Consider the following 19,223-nt stretch of genomic DNA (forward strand, 5'->3'; position numbering starts at 1 on the left):
TTTCGAATTCGGTTTCGGTTTCGCAGCATGATATGCTGATCACATTTCTTCTCGGCGAAGACTTATTCAACAACGAACGTCCAATAATGCTCTCCTACGCGAGACATCGCCTTATTATATCCATAACAATAATATGAGAAACCGAACAATGTACGACGAATATTCCAGTCACGAGAACTATGACAACATCAGCGGCATCGAAATGACGGGATCGTGATGGGAAACGGTACCTTTCTGATCGAGTGCAAAATTTATGGGTGTTTTTTTATTATCTCCCTGTTGTCGCCATTCCTTTTCCTTTCCATAGCGTGATTTTAGAAACGAAATCGTTCGTTTGTAAATACTTCCGCGATTATTAGCCCGGGGGGCATAATAAAAGAGTAAGCAAATATACAATGGCAGCGAGAAATTGCAGTATTTCGCGTACTTTGGAGAACGGTGTCAGGCAACATGTCTGCGGAAAATGAATTTATCCCTCACGAATATCGTTTCTCTTCTCACTTAGATAATATCATATGAGATAATCAAATATACAATATTATCCTTAGCTTATCTTTCGACTTTTTTGCAAATTCAATTAGGAATTTCTTTCGGACAATACGTATTGTATTGACTAAATTAAACAATTATCTAATTCGATTTATTATGGCACTTATTCCTTAATTATTATTTAATTTGAGATAATATATTATTATTCTTAGAACACGATAATTTAATCAACACAAACAATAGTCATAACGATTAATGACTACATTTCTTAATGACGAAGAAATTCTGTATCGTACAGAATTTCTTCGTCATTAAGAGATCTTCAGCGGAAGCGTCCGCAATAATTTAATTAATGCCTACCGGTTCCTCCACCGGCGCATCATCGCGAAATTTCTTTGTGATGCGTAAATTCCCGAAACTGTTCCTGCGAGTGCGAAGCAGAAGAGAGAAGGTAGGAAAGTGGTGGAAGTTGTCGAATATTACCACGGCGATGGGGAATGGTACCGGTCTAGTCGGCCGTTGATCGCGGTACCGCGAGCTACACTTACTCTCTCGTGCGTCTTTTCCGCGCTGTGCTGCGGGCTGCCCCAGTCGAGCAATTATCTTTCGAAGGATACGGGGTGACCATCCTTGAAAGGTGAGTTCTTTGACTTTTCTTCTCTGCTCCGGTCTTGGTGAGACCTACGAGACCTTGAAACCGGTGTAATTTTGGCGAGTCAAGATATGCTGTACTGGAGATAATTCCTGTATCTCTTTACTCGTGATAGCAAAACCAGGACGGTTGATGCGACCCATAGTTTCCATATTTGTGAAATATAAATATGAACTATTATTATCAATGAAGTTTTAATAGATTTTTTTATTCATTTTTTATTATCTTTAAGAGAAAGAAAAAGGAAGGAGGAAGGCACAAAGAATTGTTACTTTTAATTAATTAATTAATTTCGTAATTAATTTTGATTGTTTTACATAGAACCAGCTTATAAAATGAAATATTATATCAAACTGAGATAAATTTTTCCAAGTAATACTCATTCAAAATTCTAACGACTATGTAATTATTTCTGTGCATGTACAAGATGAAAATTAGTTAGCGGATTAATTGATAAAAACATCTATCAACTAAAAAAAGAAACGTCTCATATATATATATATATATATTTCTCATAAAAACATGCATTTATAAATATGTATGAGTGTTTGTATATTTACATATCTGACAGGAAAATGAGTGAAAGGCGTATCTGAGCCTCGTCTTCTTGTCTCTGATATGTGTTACACGCTTGATGCATTTTTGCAACTAGAAATTGTGTCTCTGTACAATATAGTTAATTATTTATTAAATAAACGCAGTGATAAATACGCAGGATTAATTCGCTATATGATAATCGTATACTTTGACATCAAGCGTCATCAGACGTACCTCTCCCTTTAAACACATAATCGTCACCGCAGCGACATGTACGATGTCCTTGTCGAATATGCATAATTCGTTTTTTAAATCTATCTATAGATAAGATACAATATCCACTCGCAAGTCCTTGAGAGACATATTCGTGCTTAAAGATCGTATCAAGTCAATCACGTGAGAGAAATGCACGAAACGTGATGATTCTTATCCGTTTATCAATGTCAAATTAAAGTCATATAAAGTTTTAAGATTAATCATAATCACTTTGTTTTCTGAAATGTGAATTGTTTTCTATGATTGTATATAATTATTAAAAAAAACTGATAACGGTTTGTCATATAAACAATAATTTTTCTACTAAAATCGTAAATCTTGAAAATTATAAAGCACGTATATGACATAATTGTGTTTAATACAATACATTATATATTAGGTGTTGGAATTAATTCGTAGCGTTTTTAATGAAAGAATGTTATTTATTTCACATGAGCATTAAAAAATACATTAATGAAAGTACTTCCCATCACTTGTAAAACGCTACGAATTAATTCCAACACCTAATATTATAATATTATTATATATTATAATATATATATTTGCCTATACCTAGCAGCTTTGCTCGGCTGTGTTCATTAAAAAATAATTAAGCAGATATCCGACCGTATATAGAAGAGAATAATTTTTAATCGCATTAAACCGCAATGAAATTTGCCATTATTGAATATCTCGTAATTATATAAAAATTAAAATTATTCAGACGAGTCGTACGTTCAGATCTTATGCATAACGCATTGCATAACATTGTAATCAAATAGCTACCACAGAAGATATCCGTCGGAACTGGATATAATAAGGTGTATAATAAGGTGAACATAGCAAAATAGAAATTGACATGGAAAATCACGTCAGGAAATATGTAACGTAGCGTGTAATATCTACATTTTCACGCTCAAGAATCAAGAAGCATATAGTAGTGATTTGCGGGAAATTATACTCTCTTTGTGGCGATTGCGATGTTGTTAACGCCAACGTTAAGCATTTTTAAGTTACATAAATTCCAATTAACACCCTCTCAGGTACTACGGTCTTCTCGTGCAAACAATCATTACCCTGCCAAACTGTGCTCTGTTACGCGATTGATTGTATATGTTACGTGTAACACACATTGGATAACAATATATGAATAATAATTAGAAAAAATACAAGCTGTCAGTTAACGTTCATGCGAGATCAGGGGATAATCTCACGCGATCGAGAAATTGAAGCGTACAAATCATAAGTATATTCTCGCTTTTATTTCACATGTAAAAATTTTGAAGAACCCCTTGAAGATAATAAATACATACGATTTTGTCATCTATATTTCACAGGTAAAAATTTTTAAAAATCTCTTGAAAATACATTTAAAAAGTATTTAAGACTTAATTATATCCAGATCATCAACGTAAGAAATGAGGTGCGATGGGAATTCTCTAGGGAGAGGAAAGACTTATTTCGTTATCATATATATTAAATTTACATATTGCGATAATTTATGTAAAATGAGAAGCAAGATGCGTTCTTTAGAATTGCTAGGATTATGAGTAAGCAATTTCTCAATGGCTCGTTGATGCTCAGATGCACGCACGTAAGATAATGGAGGAAAAATGAGCAAAATTATACTTCCATTACTCTAAACGATCGAAAATTACTTTGTTTATTCGTGATTTTCCATTTCGAGCGAAAGATATCCAGCGGACATGGACGACGCACTAATTAATCAGGAAGCGCATTAACGTCGAGTAAAATAAATAATAAGAACGATCTAATAATAATTAAACAGGAATATCAAGCGTTCCATTTTGAAAGTGGTATAAATATAGCCAGACAAAAATATGATCACTTGATTTTATTTTACAATTTATATATCCTGTGATAAAATTTAAATAAATATTATAAAATTTATCTTATAATGATATAAAATATTATAAATGATATAAAATTAGATTACGTTTCGTTTAAATCATTTCATACAAATCTAGTACGTGACTCAGAAATATTGTTAATTGTTACATATCATAATTTGTAGAAATCATTTCCGACATTTTTAAAATTCTAATTTCACTGAATCATTATTATTATTATACTATTACCTTTGATAGAATAGACAAATAAGACGAACTCATTTCCTACTTTGACTGTCGAGTTTTGTTTATTACATTCAGCTTCAGGTATACATTATGGTACTTTAGTACGTAATTGCAGGAGCCCGAATTTGCCTGCAGCTATACGTCCCTCGAGCGTATATATACGCTCCTTCGCAAAGCCTCAACACCGTTACGTTCACTGACCGAGAACCGCGCACTGTCTCGCCGTCGATTACGAAAGTCATGCTATTTTACAGCTTCTCCTTCTGTTTTCTTACGTCCTCACCGTGTTGTGTCAGGTACATCCGTGCGATACAACCTGTCGGATGTAATTTCGTTAATAAAAGCCGTCCCTTATTAAAGATCTATCTCTCATCCGTCTCGTTAAAAATCCATCGAACTGATGTCAGATTTTAGACGCAGAATTCACTGATCTGTCAATAAAAAAAAATTTAGCTTTATCTTTCTCCTTAATAAATTTGAAAATTTGTGAAAATTCTCTGAATGTCTAGAAATTAGAAGAAATAATCCACGTATCTTTAAAATATAATAAATATTATTTATAAAAAAATCATGACAATATCGACCTTGGCATCTAAATCTTTCTCATACAACATACTTTATTCGCAGGACATTTTAGGAATATCCTTAGGACAAAGAACGTCTCCTGGATCCATTTAGGATGTCTCTCGGAGATCTGTGCTGTATAGATTTCCTTTTCAATGAAGAGAAGATGTACGGCGTGTTGCTCTCTTTGTTTTTCCACATCTCTCATGCTTTCTCACCGAAAATTTAAGCGTCGCGTGAATGCAATCCCTACATACAATCGTTACGCTTCACTCGCGGGTTCGCGGTAGAAATTCGGCGCGTTACGCCTCGCGCGATTATGTATCCGACTGTGAGAAATGTCGGAAGAGGAAACACGCGGTGTAAAAAAAAAAAAGTTTCACCGCCGTATACGCGTACGCGCGCATACAAGGCAGGCGCGCATTCCGAGGGAGACGCAACGCGAGAGAATTGCATTGTAGAAAGCACGTGCGACGCGCCTCCCGCGAAGAGGAATCGCGCCTCTCAATCGCGCCGGTCGCTGGTCGAACGGAGCTGAATGAATTTACAGCCGGACATTACACACTCTATTACGGGGCTGTTACACTGTTCGACGGTGACGACGACGGCGACGTCGGTATGCGCACTCTCACTCTCGTTCGGGCCTTTGTTCTTCACGGAACGGAGCTCGGCTTCATGGTCCGCCGACGATGCAGCGGATCGAAGATAAACGCGCTCTCGGCGGATTGCATCGGTGCATGACTGGTTAAGGGATATTGCTTATTGTTAGATGCTTCGGCTCCTTTGCTGAATGAAAATATTACTTTCGCAGATCACACGCTTTACCTCTCAACCGGGCAATTAAGAGCAGGTTTACGTTGTATGTTTCAACACGCCACATTAACAGTGGAGTATTCGTGTATTGTTTACGCGTTGACTTTACACGAATTGTTTTCATGTAGGCAATATAAAATATGTAAATTATCATAAACGGGATAATACAATATAGAAAGAAATAATTAAGTTTTGTAATTATTAATATTTGACTTTTATATTAATAAATAAAGATGTATAAGAAAAGAGCAGTTTAATACTAAATTTGTATATCGCTTTTATATTTTTATCTAGTAATGTAAAAGTCAGATATATTAATAATCAAAAAATTTAATTATTTATTTTTGTACTGTATTATTTTCATTATTGTGTATAATCAGTACAACGACAAAGGACTCTTTAGTGATCCATAGATTGTTTACACATCAAATATAATAATTTACATAATTAATATTCTATAACATAATTTACATAGTTAATATTCTCGTAGATACAGATTATTATATTTCATGTGTAATCCTGATTAATACTACTAACATCGCCGTCGTGATTATTGAGAAATAATAAGTTTAATCCTGTATAATCATGTTACAGCAAAACACGATGACAGTTACCGTTATCTTCGAGGTACAAGAAGATATATGATTATCGCATAATTTACGTAATCACAGTAATACGCGTAAATTAAATGGTCATGCATTTCAATTTTCTGCGGTTAGTTATTGTAGTTGGTCGCGCGGCTTGGAGAAACGTTCTCAAATAAAATACGTTCTCCTTGGAATTAACGCGCGACGATTTGATAAAGTCCTTTCCCCGTCGATACCGACGTACATTATTTACTATCCTATAAAAGAACCGAGAACGAGCTCAGTTTCAATCAGATTCGCCAAAGTAAATTGTTGTCTTACGGTGAACTTTTCGGTGTTGCAGCACCGAATTAAAGCCTATTTACGTCGAGTCATTACGTGATTGATGAAAACACTAATAATGTCTCTGTTCCAGATGAGTTGCAATTGTCCGTTGACCACGTCCGCAGGACCCACTTTGGCCTCGACATGCGGTGGCTCGTCCTTCATGCTCTTCATGGGGCTGCTCGAAGTCTTCTTGCGTAGTCAATGCGATCTCGAGGACCCATGTAACAGACCTGCGCCACCGAGCAATGTCAATACGAGGTAAATTTCATACAAAGACCATTCTGGACGAGGCGATTGCCAAATTTGGGTCACGAGTAACCGAAAAGGAGACCCTAATCGACCTCGATGATTTCTTTCGACGGATTGCGCGATAACGATAATCAACTCGCCAGGAATTGTTATCCACGCGTATAGATAAGTACATGATGTGTGTGTACATCCGTCGGTCATTTGTGCGATAATCAAGTGTGCGTTAATGACATAAAATGACGTTGAAGGAAAATGAAAAGGATTTTAACGTTTGATTTTGTTATATTAACTAGATATACAATGTTCAGTCTCTATATTTTATTTTTACATCTTTAATTTTAATTTGTTAAATAGTCGTTATTATCGTGTTGACTAATTTTTATCATGTGCACCATTTTTTATTGTTAGGGCAAAAACATGATAGACAAAGTGTCGGCCGACTATTGTGTCATTGATGAAAAGTCCATGACAATATATGTAACCATTGCACGCACACAATACATTTTTAATTGTTTTCCATAAACGACACAGTCCGTCGACTGTGTTTTAGATCTATTCTTTATCGATAAACTCTCTGAACTGTTTCTTCCACTTCAATTCATTGCACCGTTGTGCACCAGTTTAGAATTCTTCAATAAAGAACGGGGCTTTTGTTATATGCTCTTGGCCTTACTAATGATCTATCTTAATTGTTTCTGTGTAAATTGCTTTATCTATTAAGTCCAGAGCATACAAAAAAAAGCAGTAAGCGAATTGGCTAATAAAGTTCATAAAGCCATAACGTAAGCAAATCAAACATATTGATTTTCTTGTTGCTTACGTTTTACTGCTTAAGTCTTTTGCCATTATCTTTATTATCTATCGATTCTGAGTGGAAATTATGTTCCCTATGGCTACGTTTATTTTAGCAACTCAATAGCGCTCTAATTAGCAGCATTTTATCCTTGTTCTTTATTAAATATTAAAAAAGGGCAAATTATACAAGCGTTTAAGTCATTTAAAAAATATCCGCGGTTTTTTGTTCAATTTTTGAATGAAAAAACCGCGAATACTTTTTAAATGACCCAATATATTGGATATTAAGCATTCCTTATTTAGGACATCTTCTTATGAAAGAAATTTCCTGCCTTGTGATCGACAATCATGTATATCTTTGTGTATTATTTGTGAATATCTTAATCATTATTATTTTTATTGTTAAATTAATTTGCTTATTAAAATATTACTGCGCCCTAATTAATTACGCGTCAATTTGCATTTGTCGTCTTTACTCTTTAAAACTTTTGAAGTGAATTCTCACTAAGAAATGAAATCTCATTGTTGCAGACTGAAAAGTGTGTCGTTCTTTTCAAGACATTCAATTTTCACTTTTTAGAGTGAGATTCCACTAAAAATTTAGAGAGTGTACATTAATTCCTGTCGAATATGGCAAGTCCTATTTTACATTAAAACTGAAGATTAAGATCTCGGAAATTAGGAATGGCATATCTCCCGAGAGTTCATGAATGTCGAAAATACACACATTCATAAATCTCATTGAGTCGCTGAGTCACGAATGTCCGTCGGATTGTCAATTTATCCAACTATCGCGGTTATCAGCAATTATCCGGATAGCGGGAACGCGAGCTTAGGAAACTCGCAAACACGATTTCCTTGTTTTCGTATCGTTTGATCGTCCGATCGAGGTCGGGAGATACGGTCGCGAGGATGAGTCTACCACCATCCCGAGTGATTTCCTTATCTCGCGACCGCATTGTGCGCGCACTGAATGTAATAACACGTCGCACTTTTTCTCTTTCCCGCATGGGATCTTTTGGGACTTATCGATGAGAGAGATTTCTTCCGCCAAGAAGAAGAGAGCATCGTATCCACGGGAAGTGTTCCGCGACGAATCCTAAATACGGATATACGATTGTGTCGCGGGCACACGTTATTCACGTAATACCGCAGAAGTACTACCGGCGCTTTTCTCGTTTCTCTCTTTCTTTCTCGGAAAAACACGAGCATCCACGCACACCTCCATCCGCGAGATCGTTGTTACGCGCGTACGTAATATCGCGGGCCATTGTTCCGATGCATCTCTTCGTTGCGTCACATCTCGTCGCCTCATCGACGCGCACTTGCGCTGCACGCACCGACGCGCGAAAGGAGCAGAGAGCTCTTTTATACTCGGGAAAAAATTAGCTACGAAAAAGATGTGTCGAACTACACAAAGAAAAATATCATTTACTGCTAAGAAAAGGTTACTCAATTTATTTTCTCTCTTTTAAGTAACGGCTATCTTCATCAAAGAGAAGGTATTTTCTTGATAATAATCTATAAAAAAATATACTTACAAAATTTTTGAAAAACTCATTATTATGTACTCAAAACAAGAATTTACTTTTTTTTTTTGAAGAATATTGTAAAATTGATCGAAGAAACGAACTTTTCATAATGAGCAAATCGAATTTGTTTTAATTTAATAAGCTTGATTGAAGTATTAAACTTACTGGGATTCAGAATATATTTTGAATAAATTTAATGCTTCTTATAATAGATTTGCGGATATATAAACTTTTGAGATACTTGAAATAAGTTTATTATTATTAATTATTATTTGCGTATTTTTCTGTGCACGTAAAACAAGAGCATATAAAAATAAGTTTGTATGAAACGTGCGAGACAAAATTTATTTTAATTTATTTAATTTTTAAGTGTCTTTGATTTATTTATTTGATTCTTAAATATATGATGTTCCACAGAATCCTTTACGCCTTAATATTGCGATTGATATTCAAATATGAGCATAAAAGAACTTTGATTATTAAACAGTAATCGTTTCATATACTTTTGTTTTACCTTATCATGCGCGAAGGACATGATCAGCGAAATCGTCAAAAAAAAAAAAGGAAAAGAACACAGAGCGTGCAATGAAATTATTATGTATCAAGAACCTGTTTAGCGAAGATGAAAACAGGTTTGATAGCGCTTATGCTTATCTCGACTTGCCGTTACATAGCCACTGGCACTTAGACAATCTGAGTTATTTGACATATTCATTCTAGTAAATTTACATAAGTATGAAACACTATGTATTAATATGCATTTCCACAGGTAATTTCTGAATGTTGGATTTTGACAGAGTGATAACAACGTAACGATGTATAAGACGAACTGTAAGAGGTATTGCATTTGCATTACATATCTCACGATACGCTTAATGTTCACACAATGCAAATGACATTAATAAAATAAAATAAAACTAAAATAGTAATAAAGCTCAATAAATTAAATAAACAGAAAGAAAAGGGCTACAAGTTTTAGGCTAAAATAAAATAAATTAAATTAATTAAGATATGTAAGACGTAAGAAATCCATATTTCTCGTGAGAAATGTAATGAATTCGCTAATTAAAAAGAGTCAATTAAAAAAAAAATAATTTGATACTTTCTATTAACTATTGTTAACTACTTATATTTTTTTATGTTTTATTTTTAAGATCCTCATCTTACAATTCATTCATTTTTTATAATTGAACTACACTTTTGGAACTTAAAGTGAATAAATAAGTATTTGATATTTGGCGAAAGCGAGACAGAAAGTTCTGATGCAGTCTTATGTAAAAATAAAAAACAGACCTAATGTTTACGATTTAAAAAGCATGTATCCCTCGGTAATATAATTTTAGGGGAATTGGTTCCAGGTTAATCAAACACAGAATTGAGAGGAAGATGAGATTCTTACAGTATTTTATTATGTGTATACGCCGTTCTATCAAGTCTCGCGCGTAAAAGTATGTCATTGTCCCTCCTAGCGTATAAATACGGATACAGGCACGCCGTGGCATTCAGCGGAGAGCATATACCACGGACACTTACGATCGTCCCGAGCAACCTCCTGAGAAACCCGCCTTTCGCCCGATGTCGATATAGAGGCATAGCTAGAAGGGAAAGGGTGCACCGTCCCCAATACGGGACCTGGTGCGACGCAAAATCGAATTTACCAACATTCATGATATAACAATCATTAGTTTACTAGGTAAATTAAGAATCGAATTTAAGAAAGTTTAATTAAATCCCAGAACGAGGCTTATTAAGTTATTAATTATGTAACGATAATTATCGATTTAATTATCCAATTATCCAAAGGAAGAAGACAGCTTATCATGAAAGAACAAATAATTCAGTTTAACAGTGAGTTTAATTTCTCACTTTTTCCCGTAATAATTTCTCTTCATCGTCTCTCTAACCCAGTTTCTAATTCGTAAAAAGTAAGGAGATCACTTAATAATATGACTATGCTGATTAACGTGCCTTTCGTTGATGAGTATACGTCGTAAATTGTTGGAAACCGAGCAATCATCCGCACCAACACGACATTCTCGCTTTCGAAACATCATTTTTCAAATTAAGGATCGAAATTTTTCAGTCAAAAGAATTTGCGTAAGTTAAGAGTTTTCATCTATTCATTCTATTTCGTCGCGCTTCATCTATCACAAGATCAATGACCCAACTCGATAATTAAGCGCAAAGGCTGAGTAACGAGATATGCATATACCTTGTCGAATACCAGAGAAAATCAGAGAAGATTTATTGTAATGTAGTTTCATTCTAACACATTTTTTGTAATGTGATACTGTTTTCAAATATATGTAGGTTTAATATTAGAATTCGATGTCAACGCGATGACGTCTCTCCTTCTGTAGGTACGATTTCGTAGTGATCGGAGGTGGTAGCGCTGGAGCAACCGTCGCGGCCAGATTGTCGGAAGAGCCGAGATTTTCCGTATTGCTGTTGGAAGCTGGCTTGGACGAGCCAACGGGCACCCAAATACCTTCCTTCTTCTTCAATTTCATCGGCAGCGACATCGACTGGCAGTACACCACAGAGAGCGAGGACGAAGCTTGCTTGAACAAGGAACACAAAAAATGTTATTGGCCTAGAGGAAAAGTATGTAGAATTAGATGGAATGAAATGGAAAGAAGAAGAAACCTCGATGCTATAATAATTCTTCCAGTCTTCTATCAATTTCTTTTTCTCTAATTTTTTTTTTTCAATTAAATTCCTGATTTAAATTATATCGTGATTAAAAGTTGTAGAGATACAAAATGTTTTTACTTTTAAAAGTCTTAGGTATTTTTGTCATTACAGAAAATACAAAATTAATGAATTTTCAATCGAATTATTGTAAAAATAAATTTAACAATTTATAATTTTGTAATTTTAATTAAAAATTAGAGGATTTTCTTTGTCAGAGATACTTGTTATGAAGTATCTATATGAAACTACAGTATGAAACTGTAGATAACAACATAAATCCGTAGGTCCTCGGCGGTACGAGCGTTATGAACGGGATGATGTATATGAGAGGCTCGCGCAAGGATTACGACGACTGGGCCAAGCTCGGCAACGTCGGATGGTCCTATCGCGACGTCCTACCGTTTTTTATACGAAGCGAGGATAATCAGCAAGTGAACAGCATGGATTACGGTTATCACGGGGTTGGCGGACCACTCACGGTCATGCAGTTTCCTTACCACCCGCCATTAAGTACCTCTCTCTTGGAAGCTGGAAAAGAATTAGGTACATATAATTGCGAGGTTTGAGCGACCACACAATCTTTACCTCTAAATTTATCAAGATTAATCAAAGAAATCCAAGATGAATTGCTTTTGTCTCACCTTTTCTATTTCTACTCAATTTTTAATTCTCGTATTGTCTATTCACCGTTTGTCTTTGTTAGCCTTTAATCTCAATGCATTATTATATTCTTAAATGGCGTCTACAATGAAATTTTACTGCGTAAAATTTAACCTTTAAGCCTTAAACTGAAATTAATCAATAGTCTATTCTCCTATATTATTCTCCTCACATTCGACTGTGATTGATCAATTTCTTACAGTTTAAGACTTAAAGCCTTATTAAATTTGATGCAATTAATCTTATTATAGACGCTTTAGAGGACTTACTCTAAAATTTCTTATAAACGCATTTATTTATCTATTTATCTATCTATCTATTTATATCAGGATACGATACGGTTGATCTGAATGGACGAACCCACACCGGGTTCGCCATAGCGCAGACCACATCCAGGAATGGCTCACGTCTTTCCACAGCGCGCGCCTTCCTGCGTCCTGCTCGGAATCGCCCAAATCTTCACATAATGCTAAATTCGACGGCGACGAAGATCCTCTTCGATGAGAATAACAGGGCAGTCGGTGTCGAGTTCCTTCATGACGGAATGATGAAACACGTGTCGGTAGCGAAGGAGGTGATCGTGAGCGGAGGTAATTCTACCGATTAATTGGGATAACGAACGCTTCGTCGGCTAGCATTCGTGTGTAATTTAAACCGGTGCAAGTCAGACAAATCTCTATAGACTTCTCCTTTCTCGAGGGCTCGAATATATCGACGGTTCTGTCTTATCTTTGACACGGAAGAAGACACCTCTGAAGAGGCGCAACTACATTCCTATTCATGTCAAGAATGTCGCATATATAGAAATCTGTGTTTAGAAACCACATGCTTTGCACACATATATAGAGAATCAGTCTCAGTTACTCATCCTTCCACAAATTCTCTCGAGGGATAGTAATCGATTTCTCTCGAACACGGATTGCGCATCTTACGACGTCTTTGGGACTAGACTTCGCAGTGATATTGAAGCAATAGAAGACAATGATAAATATACGATGATAAATTCTTTATCTTTAAATACTCTACAATAGATAATAAAATTAAATTTACAATAGAGATGAAGAAATCATTTTTTTATTTTTAAATCTTTATATTTTATAAATATTTCATGAATGAATAAATTTGCATTACATTTTACGTTCACGGTATTATCCAGTGGCAAAATCTGTAGGATTTATTGTTACATTTAGCGTTAAAATCGTGCACACAAATCATCACTCGCAATGAAATCATCACGTTTGTTCAGGTGCCGTTAACTCACCGCAAATCCTCTTAAATAGCGGTATAGGACCTCGAGATGAACTCAATACAGTGGGAGTGCCGGTTGTTCGCGATCTCCCGGGTGTCGGCAAGAATCTTCACAATCACGTTGCCTACGCGTTGACCTTCACCATCAACGATACCGATACTACTCCTCTCAATTGGGCGACCGCTATGGAATATTTGCTCTTCAGAGATGGCCTAATGTCTGGAACAGGTAAGACAGACTGCTCTAAATGTTTACTTAAAAATTTTTTAATTGTGTAAGAGTGAAACCAATGAAGAATCTAAAGAATCTTCCTAGATAACATAAACAAATTTTAAAATATGCATGAATATATATATATATAAAATATTTACAGTTATATAATAACAAATAAAAAAGTCAAGAAAAGAACAGAACTGTTAAAAGTAAAAATTAGGAAAATAATAAACTGTTTAACACTATTAAAAAAATTAATTATATATGTAAAATTAAAACAAAGTAATATGCTAACACATATGCTAAGTATATATGCAACAAGATATAACGGATATCTAATTACGTTTTCAATTAAATTACTCGCTGCAGTTTTGTTTTACATTTTATTAGATTTTGATCAATTATTGATTTGTTTATCATAATTTCAAAAAAAGATTTAATCAATAATGTATGTTAAAAAATTTAATTTCTTGAAACATAAATAAAGTTTAGCGTAGCTCTCAGAGAAAAATCGAAGAGGCCGTAGCTTCGATCCTATCTGTATTTTTACTCCACAAGTATAAGCCATCATTGTCTCGGGTTATTACATTAGAACTCGAGACCTGAGATCGACTCCCTAGGGTTGCAATTTCATTGATCGGGGCAACATTAGTCGGGTTAAAGTACTAATCTGCTTCTCCTTCCTGTTTACCATGTCGAAGGATGTTGCATCTCGGACCGTTAATTCACGGGCTTCGTGCCACGAGCAGTGAAAGTGTATTATTGCACAATGGTCACGTTCGGGTTCTGTCGACCCGCGATTACGTGACTTATCCCGACCGACAGATCTATTTACCGTCATCCCAATTGCCGACTTGAAGCCGATCGTCGCCTCGTGCGATACTCGTGACTCTCTTCTTATGATTTGTCAATGCGAATTATCTGATCCTCGTACCGTGCCATTATTTCACATACACTCCATACATCATTATGTTCGAATATTATTTCTCAAGCTTTCTATGACCCGAAGAAAAAAACCTAACAACGAGACTGAGAAATACAATGATAAAAATGAAATGGATAGAGATATTGGTATAATATTAAAAGTTAATAATTTAACGATGTATGAAATACGTAATATCTGACGTAACTTTTAGTCAATAGTTAATAACTTTTTTCATTGCAATATTAATTGTTAATTTAAGTGCGATAATTTATGAGAACATCAGTGATCATACTTAAGGTTGATCATCAATCTAATATTTAACAACACATTAATTCCTTCTCATAAATTAATATTAACAACTTATCTGCTTTCAGTGATTATCATGTACCTTTCTACAAATTACATTTGCATTTCCATTACATTATAGGCTTAATTACGACGCGTGTAAGTAGCGATTAAAAGAGATTGTATACAGGATTTTTCATAACAAGTAGGCACAACTTTAGAAATAAATTCAGGATAAAAATAAAAATTTATATAAACATATGTATCATCTGATCTTGTTTTTCCGAAAGTTACAGACAAGTTACGTTTCGTGTTGTATTAATTTTTATTTACAAATTGAGTTAGTATAGCATCTTAACACATTTCTGTTTAATAGTAAACATCTTAATTTAAATTAATAGTAAACATTTGAATAGAATCAACTAAATCAACTCAGTTTATAATGAAAATGTGTGAAACATGAAAACGTAATTTGGGAAAGAAGATCATAGACAGAATAAACGTTTATATGAACTTTCCATGTCCTGAATTAATTCCTGAAGTTATGCTTACATATTATTAAAAACGCTCTATGTAAGATTAATTATTCATTGTCAAGGCTGAACAAAATATATCATCAAAGTATTTGAAATATACAAGATACAAAATACTGTCAATCTTTCGATTTGAAACATAAAATACAAAATGAAAATACTTCCAATGTTTTAAAATACCTTTTAACCTTTTAATTATGCTATGTATTATTAAATTCCTCAATGAAGCCAAGCCCTCAACATTGCACGGAAATTCTATTTCACTTACGTTAGAGTTTCCAGAAGAGGCAGTAACTCTTATTGATAACATACATTCTTTAACGTGTACTTTAGACGGGGCTGAGTAAAATGCATTATTACATTATTTGAAATACAAAATACTTTTATGCGCTTCTCTAAAATACAAAATACAAAATACAAATTGTATTTCAAATATTCTATTTCAAGTACAAATATCTAAAATATATTCAGCTCTAACCACAACGAGGTGCGAACATTTGTGTTTATTGTGCCATTAATAAAAGAAAGAATGAAAGGCAGTATGCACGAAAAAGTTAAGGTCACGTTTTATCCTTTTGTGCGATCCTCTAATTAATACATTTAATTATATAGACAATTCTGATTGGACGGCATATTTACTTTGCACTCCGCTCGTATATCCCTGGGTCTTTATTAAAGATAGGAGAGTAACCGTTGAAAATGATGCGAGCATATAACTTTGCGTCGGGAATTCACCGAGTAAATTGCTCGGGAATTTATGTAAATACATACTCCGTCGCGTGTGTTATACCTGTAACGTATCCCTTTCACGAGACTAACTCGATCATAACCCATAGCGCTTTTTAAGGTATCCAGCACGATCGGTAGCCTCGAGCTGTGCTAGTTTTTAACAAGCCTCACCTCCGAGGCTGAACTCCTTCACGTCTGAGAATCGCGTCTCTTGCCTCCTCGCATGAACGCCTGCGGCGCGGCGAGACGTTATAATGGGGCACAGTTCTCGCTAAATGCAGCTCGCAAAATCGCTTCTCTTGACATCAGCTACGCGAATCAGTTATGCGATTTGGAGCTCAATTAAATTACATAAGGATAATGAACGCGATCCGGATACATTAAGTGTGTCGCAAAAACATCGATTGCATCTATGCTCGAAATACTGATGTTTCGAACTTCGCTTAACAGCAAAATCGACTGAACTGTGAGTCAGATTAATAATTGAATTTTTTATTTATTAATCAATGATATACTGATATTGGAAGTTACAGATTTATGGATAAAATATTACTACGGTTTGAGTGTCGCTTCAATTATATTGTAAAATAAATATTTGGTTGTGAAAATATATTTTTTTAATGATATAGAAATCTTAACAATATAATTGTTACCATTCTATACACACACAAAATTATTTCATTACAATTATATTAAATTAATAACATTATTAGATTTTTTTGAAAATAGAGCAGAACGAGATTCATTTAGCATTGCATTGATCTAGGAATATCCGAAGTGACAGCAATGATAAACACTAAGTACGCGAATCCGAAAGAAGATCATCCCGACGTGCAGCTAATCTTCGGCGGTTACCTGGCCGATTGCGCGGAGACTGGAATGGTGGGCGAAAAGAAGGGTGCAAACCGCAGCATCTACGTCATCCCGACTATCCTGCATCCGAAAAGTCGCGGTTATCTACGTTTACGAAACAACGACCCTCTCTCGAAGCCGCTGATCTACCCCAAATACTTGACTCATCCCGACGATTCGGCAGCTCTCGTGGAAGCCGTTAAGTTCAGTATCCGATTAACAGAGACCCAGGCTCTCAAAAGGTATTAACTTTCAATTCTTAGTAATTTTTTCATTAATGTGAGTAAATGCAGACGTGTTGCAACCTTTTTAAAAAATGAAAATTCCAGATAGAAGAGCATAAATACTTATGTCTATTATTATTTCTGTTTTTGTTATTGTTTTTACATTTCTTAAACAATCTCTTAAATCCATAGACGGTTTACTACTTGCATTTTAGATTTTAGGATAGAATTCTGTTTATAATTTTATATACGTGTATATATGTATATATTTTAAAATATATGTTTCTGTACATTTTTTTTATTCTTTAAATTTATTTGTGTTACAGAGTACATAAAAATATAAATGGAATTAGATTCTAAACTTTGACGCAAATTATATATATATTAGGTGTTGGAATTAATTCGTAGCGTTTTACAAGTGATGGGAAGTACTTTCATTAATGTATTTTTTAATGCTCATGTGAAATAAATAACATTCTTTCATTAAAAAACGCTACGAATTAATTCCAACACCTAATATAAATCGCCTAAAATAAACTCGGTCAAATATATATTTTATTCTTTAATTCGTATTTTTCATACTTAATTCATTATTTTTAATATTTTTTCAATAAAAAATTTTTCTTATTTTAACACAGATCACTAGTTTCTTACATCATAGACTTTTATCATAATCAAAAATGATTAAAAAATCTTAGATTAGTCTCAGGTATCTTGACTTATTTTCGATTCTAAGGAAATAACTTATAGATATGGTTTCGAACTGGACCGAACTCCCGTGAAGAATTGCGAGCATCTCAAGTTCGGCTGCGACGCTTACTGGGAATGTGCAATTCGTCATGACACTGCACCCGAGAACCATCAGGCGGGATCCTGCAAAATGGGACCGCCAGATGATCCAATGGCCGTGGTTGACAATCAATTGCGAGTCAGAGGAGTGCGAGGTGTAAGAGTGGCCGACACAAGTATTATGCCGAGGGTCACATCCGGCAATACGAATGCGCCAGCGATTATGATCGGTATGTAAATCTTTTCATCTTCCTCTTTTCCTCTTTATAACTGTATATGTACATGTTGCAGGTGAAAGAGCGGCAGATTTCATTAAGAAAACCTGGATCGGTTGATTCCACGTTGTTTAATCAAACGATTCAATTGCACTGTCATATTATTATTTCGTTAAAGACATTGTGTATCTCACACATATAAATAAGTGAAAGAGAAGAATTTAGAAAACGTATAAGTATATTTATATAAAAAAGTATAAGTATATATATATATATATATATATATATATATAGTTATTACTAGATATTTTGAAAATAAATAATGTAAAAATTAAGTGGAATACTCGCGTGCGCGTGCGCGCACATACGTATACTATTTTGGGGATTATTTGTGTTACTTCGAATCTCCTACGATATAAGATAAAAAATAGACATTTTACGTAATACAGGTTTGTATCCTTTTTCTGCAAAATTGGTTATCAATTAATTAGTTTAATTTAGAAATACTATGTAGAATTCCATTAAAAAAATGTGTATTTGTTTATATGTATTTGTTTATATAAATGACATATATACATATATAACTAATCTGAAGGACTATCAAATTTATTAGCAACATTTTATAACTTTATTGAAAAATCATGTTACATTTTTTCTTAATTGCATGACAATTCAGAATTTACTTTATACATATTTGATGTATAAAGATATATCGATATATTTAAGTTCGTTTCGTAATAATAATTTTTTGGCAAATGTATATTTTAAATTAGTGAGCAAATCATCTTCAATTGCGATCTTTCTCTGCGTTTTCACCGAAAATAAATAGAATAAGAAACTTTGTTGTAATGTAAATAGTAGATACATTGCCGCGGTGTATTCTACGAATCACTCGTAATGATGTACAAATAAAGAGTATTTTCGCGAGATATCTCAAATCTTCTTTGAAATGTATCAAT

At 34.3% G+C, this 19,223-nt stretch overlaps 1 protein-coding gene and 1 long non-coding RNA gene across 3 annotated transcripts; one reads left to right on the plus strand and one right to left on the minus strand.

Annotated features, from left to right (window-relative positions):
* Positions 1–972: 972 nt before the first annotated feature.
* On the plus strand, positions 973–19,202 carry LOC105147781 (glucose dehydrogenase [FAD, quinone]). 2 transcript variants are annotated; one of them, XM_011059034.2, is made up of 9 exons: positions 973–1,126; positions 6,409–6,578; positions 11,257–11,500; positions 11,875–12,133; positions 12,580–12,840; positions 13,497–13,727; positions 16,951–17,278; positions 18,011–18,279; positions 18,341–19,202. In XM_011059034.2, the coding sequence occupies exons 2-9, from the start codon at positions 6,409–6,411 to the stop codon at positions 18,382–18,384; spliced, it is 1,806 nt and encodes a 601-aa protein (XP_011057336.2). In that variant the 5' UTR covers positions 973–1,126; the 3' UTR covers positions 18,385–19,202. The 2 variants fall into 2 exon arrangements, with proteins under 2 accessions (XP_011057336.2, XP_087272034.1); XM_087415908.1 differs by lacking the exon at positions 973–1,126 and adding an exon at positions 6,129–6,297.
* Positions 1,797–5,903, minus strand: LOC147906636 (uncharacterized). The gene is made up of 2 exons (XR_015548244.1): positions 4,646–5,903; positions 1,797–4,460 (listed from the first exon to the last, which is right to left on the minus strand). It is a non-coding gene; the product is annotated as an uncharacterized LOC147906636 (long non-coding RNA).
* Positions 19,203–19,223: the final 21 nt, after the last annotated feature.

This window comes from Acromyrmex echinatior, chromosome 19 (genome assembly GCF_024713525.1).
Source record: "Acromyrmex echinatior isolate Ae372 chromosome 19, ASM2471352v2, whole genome shotgun sequence".
In the NCBI taxonomy this organism is placed as follows: Eukaryota; Metazoa; Arthropoda; class Insecta; order Hymenoptera; family Formicidae; genus Acromyrmex; species Acromyrmex echinatior.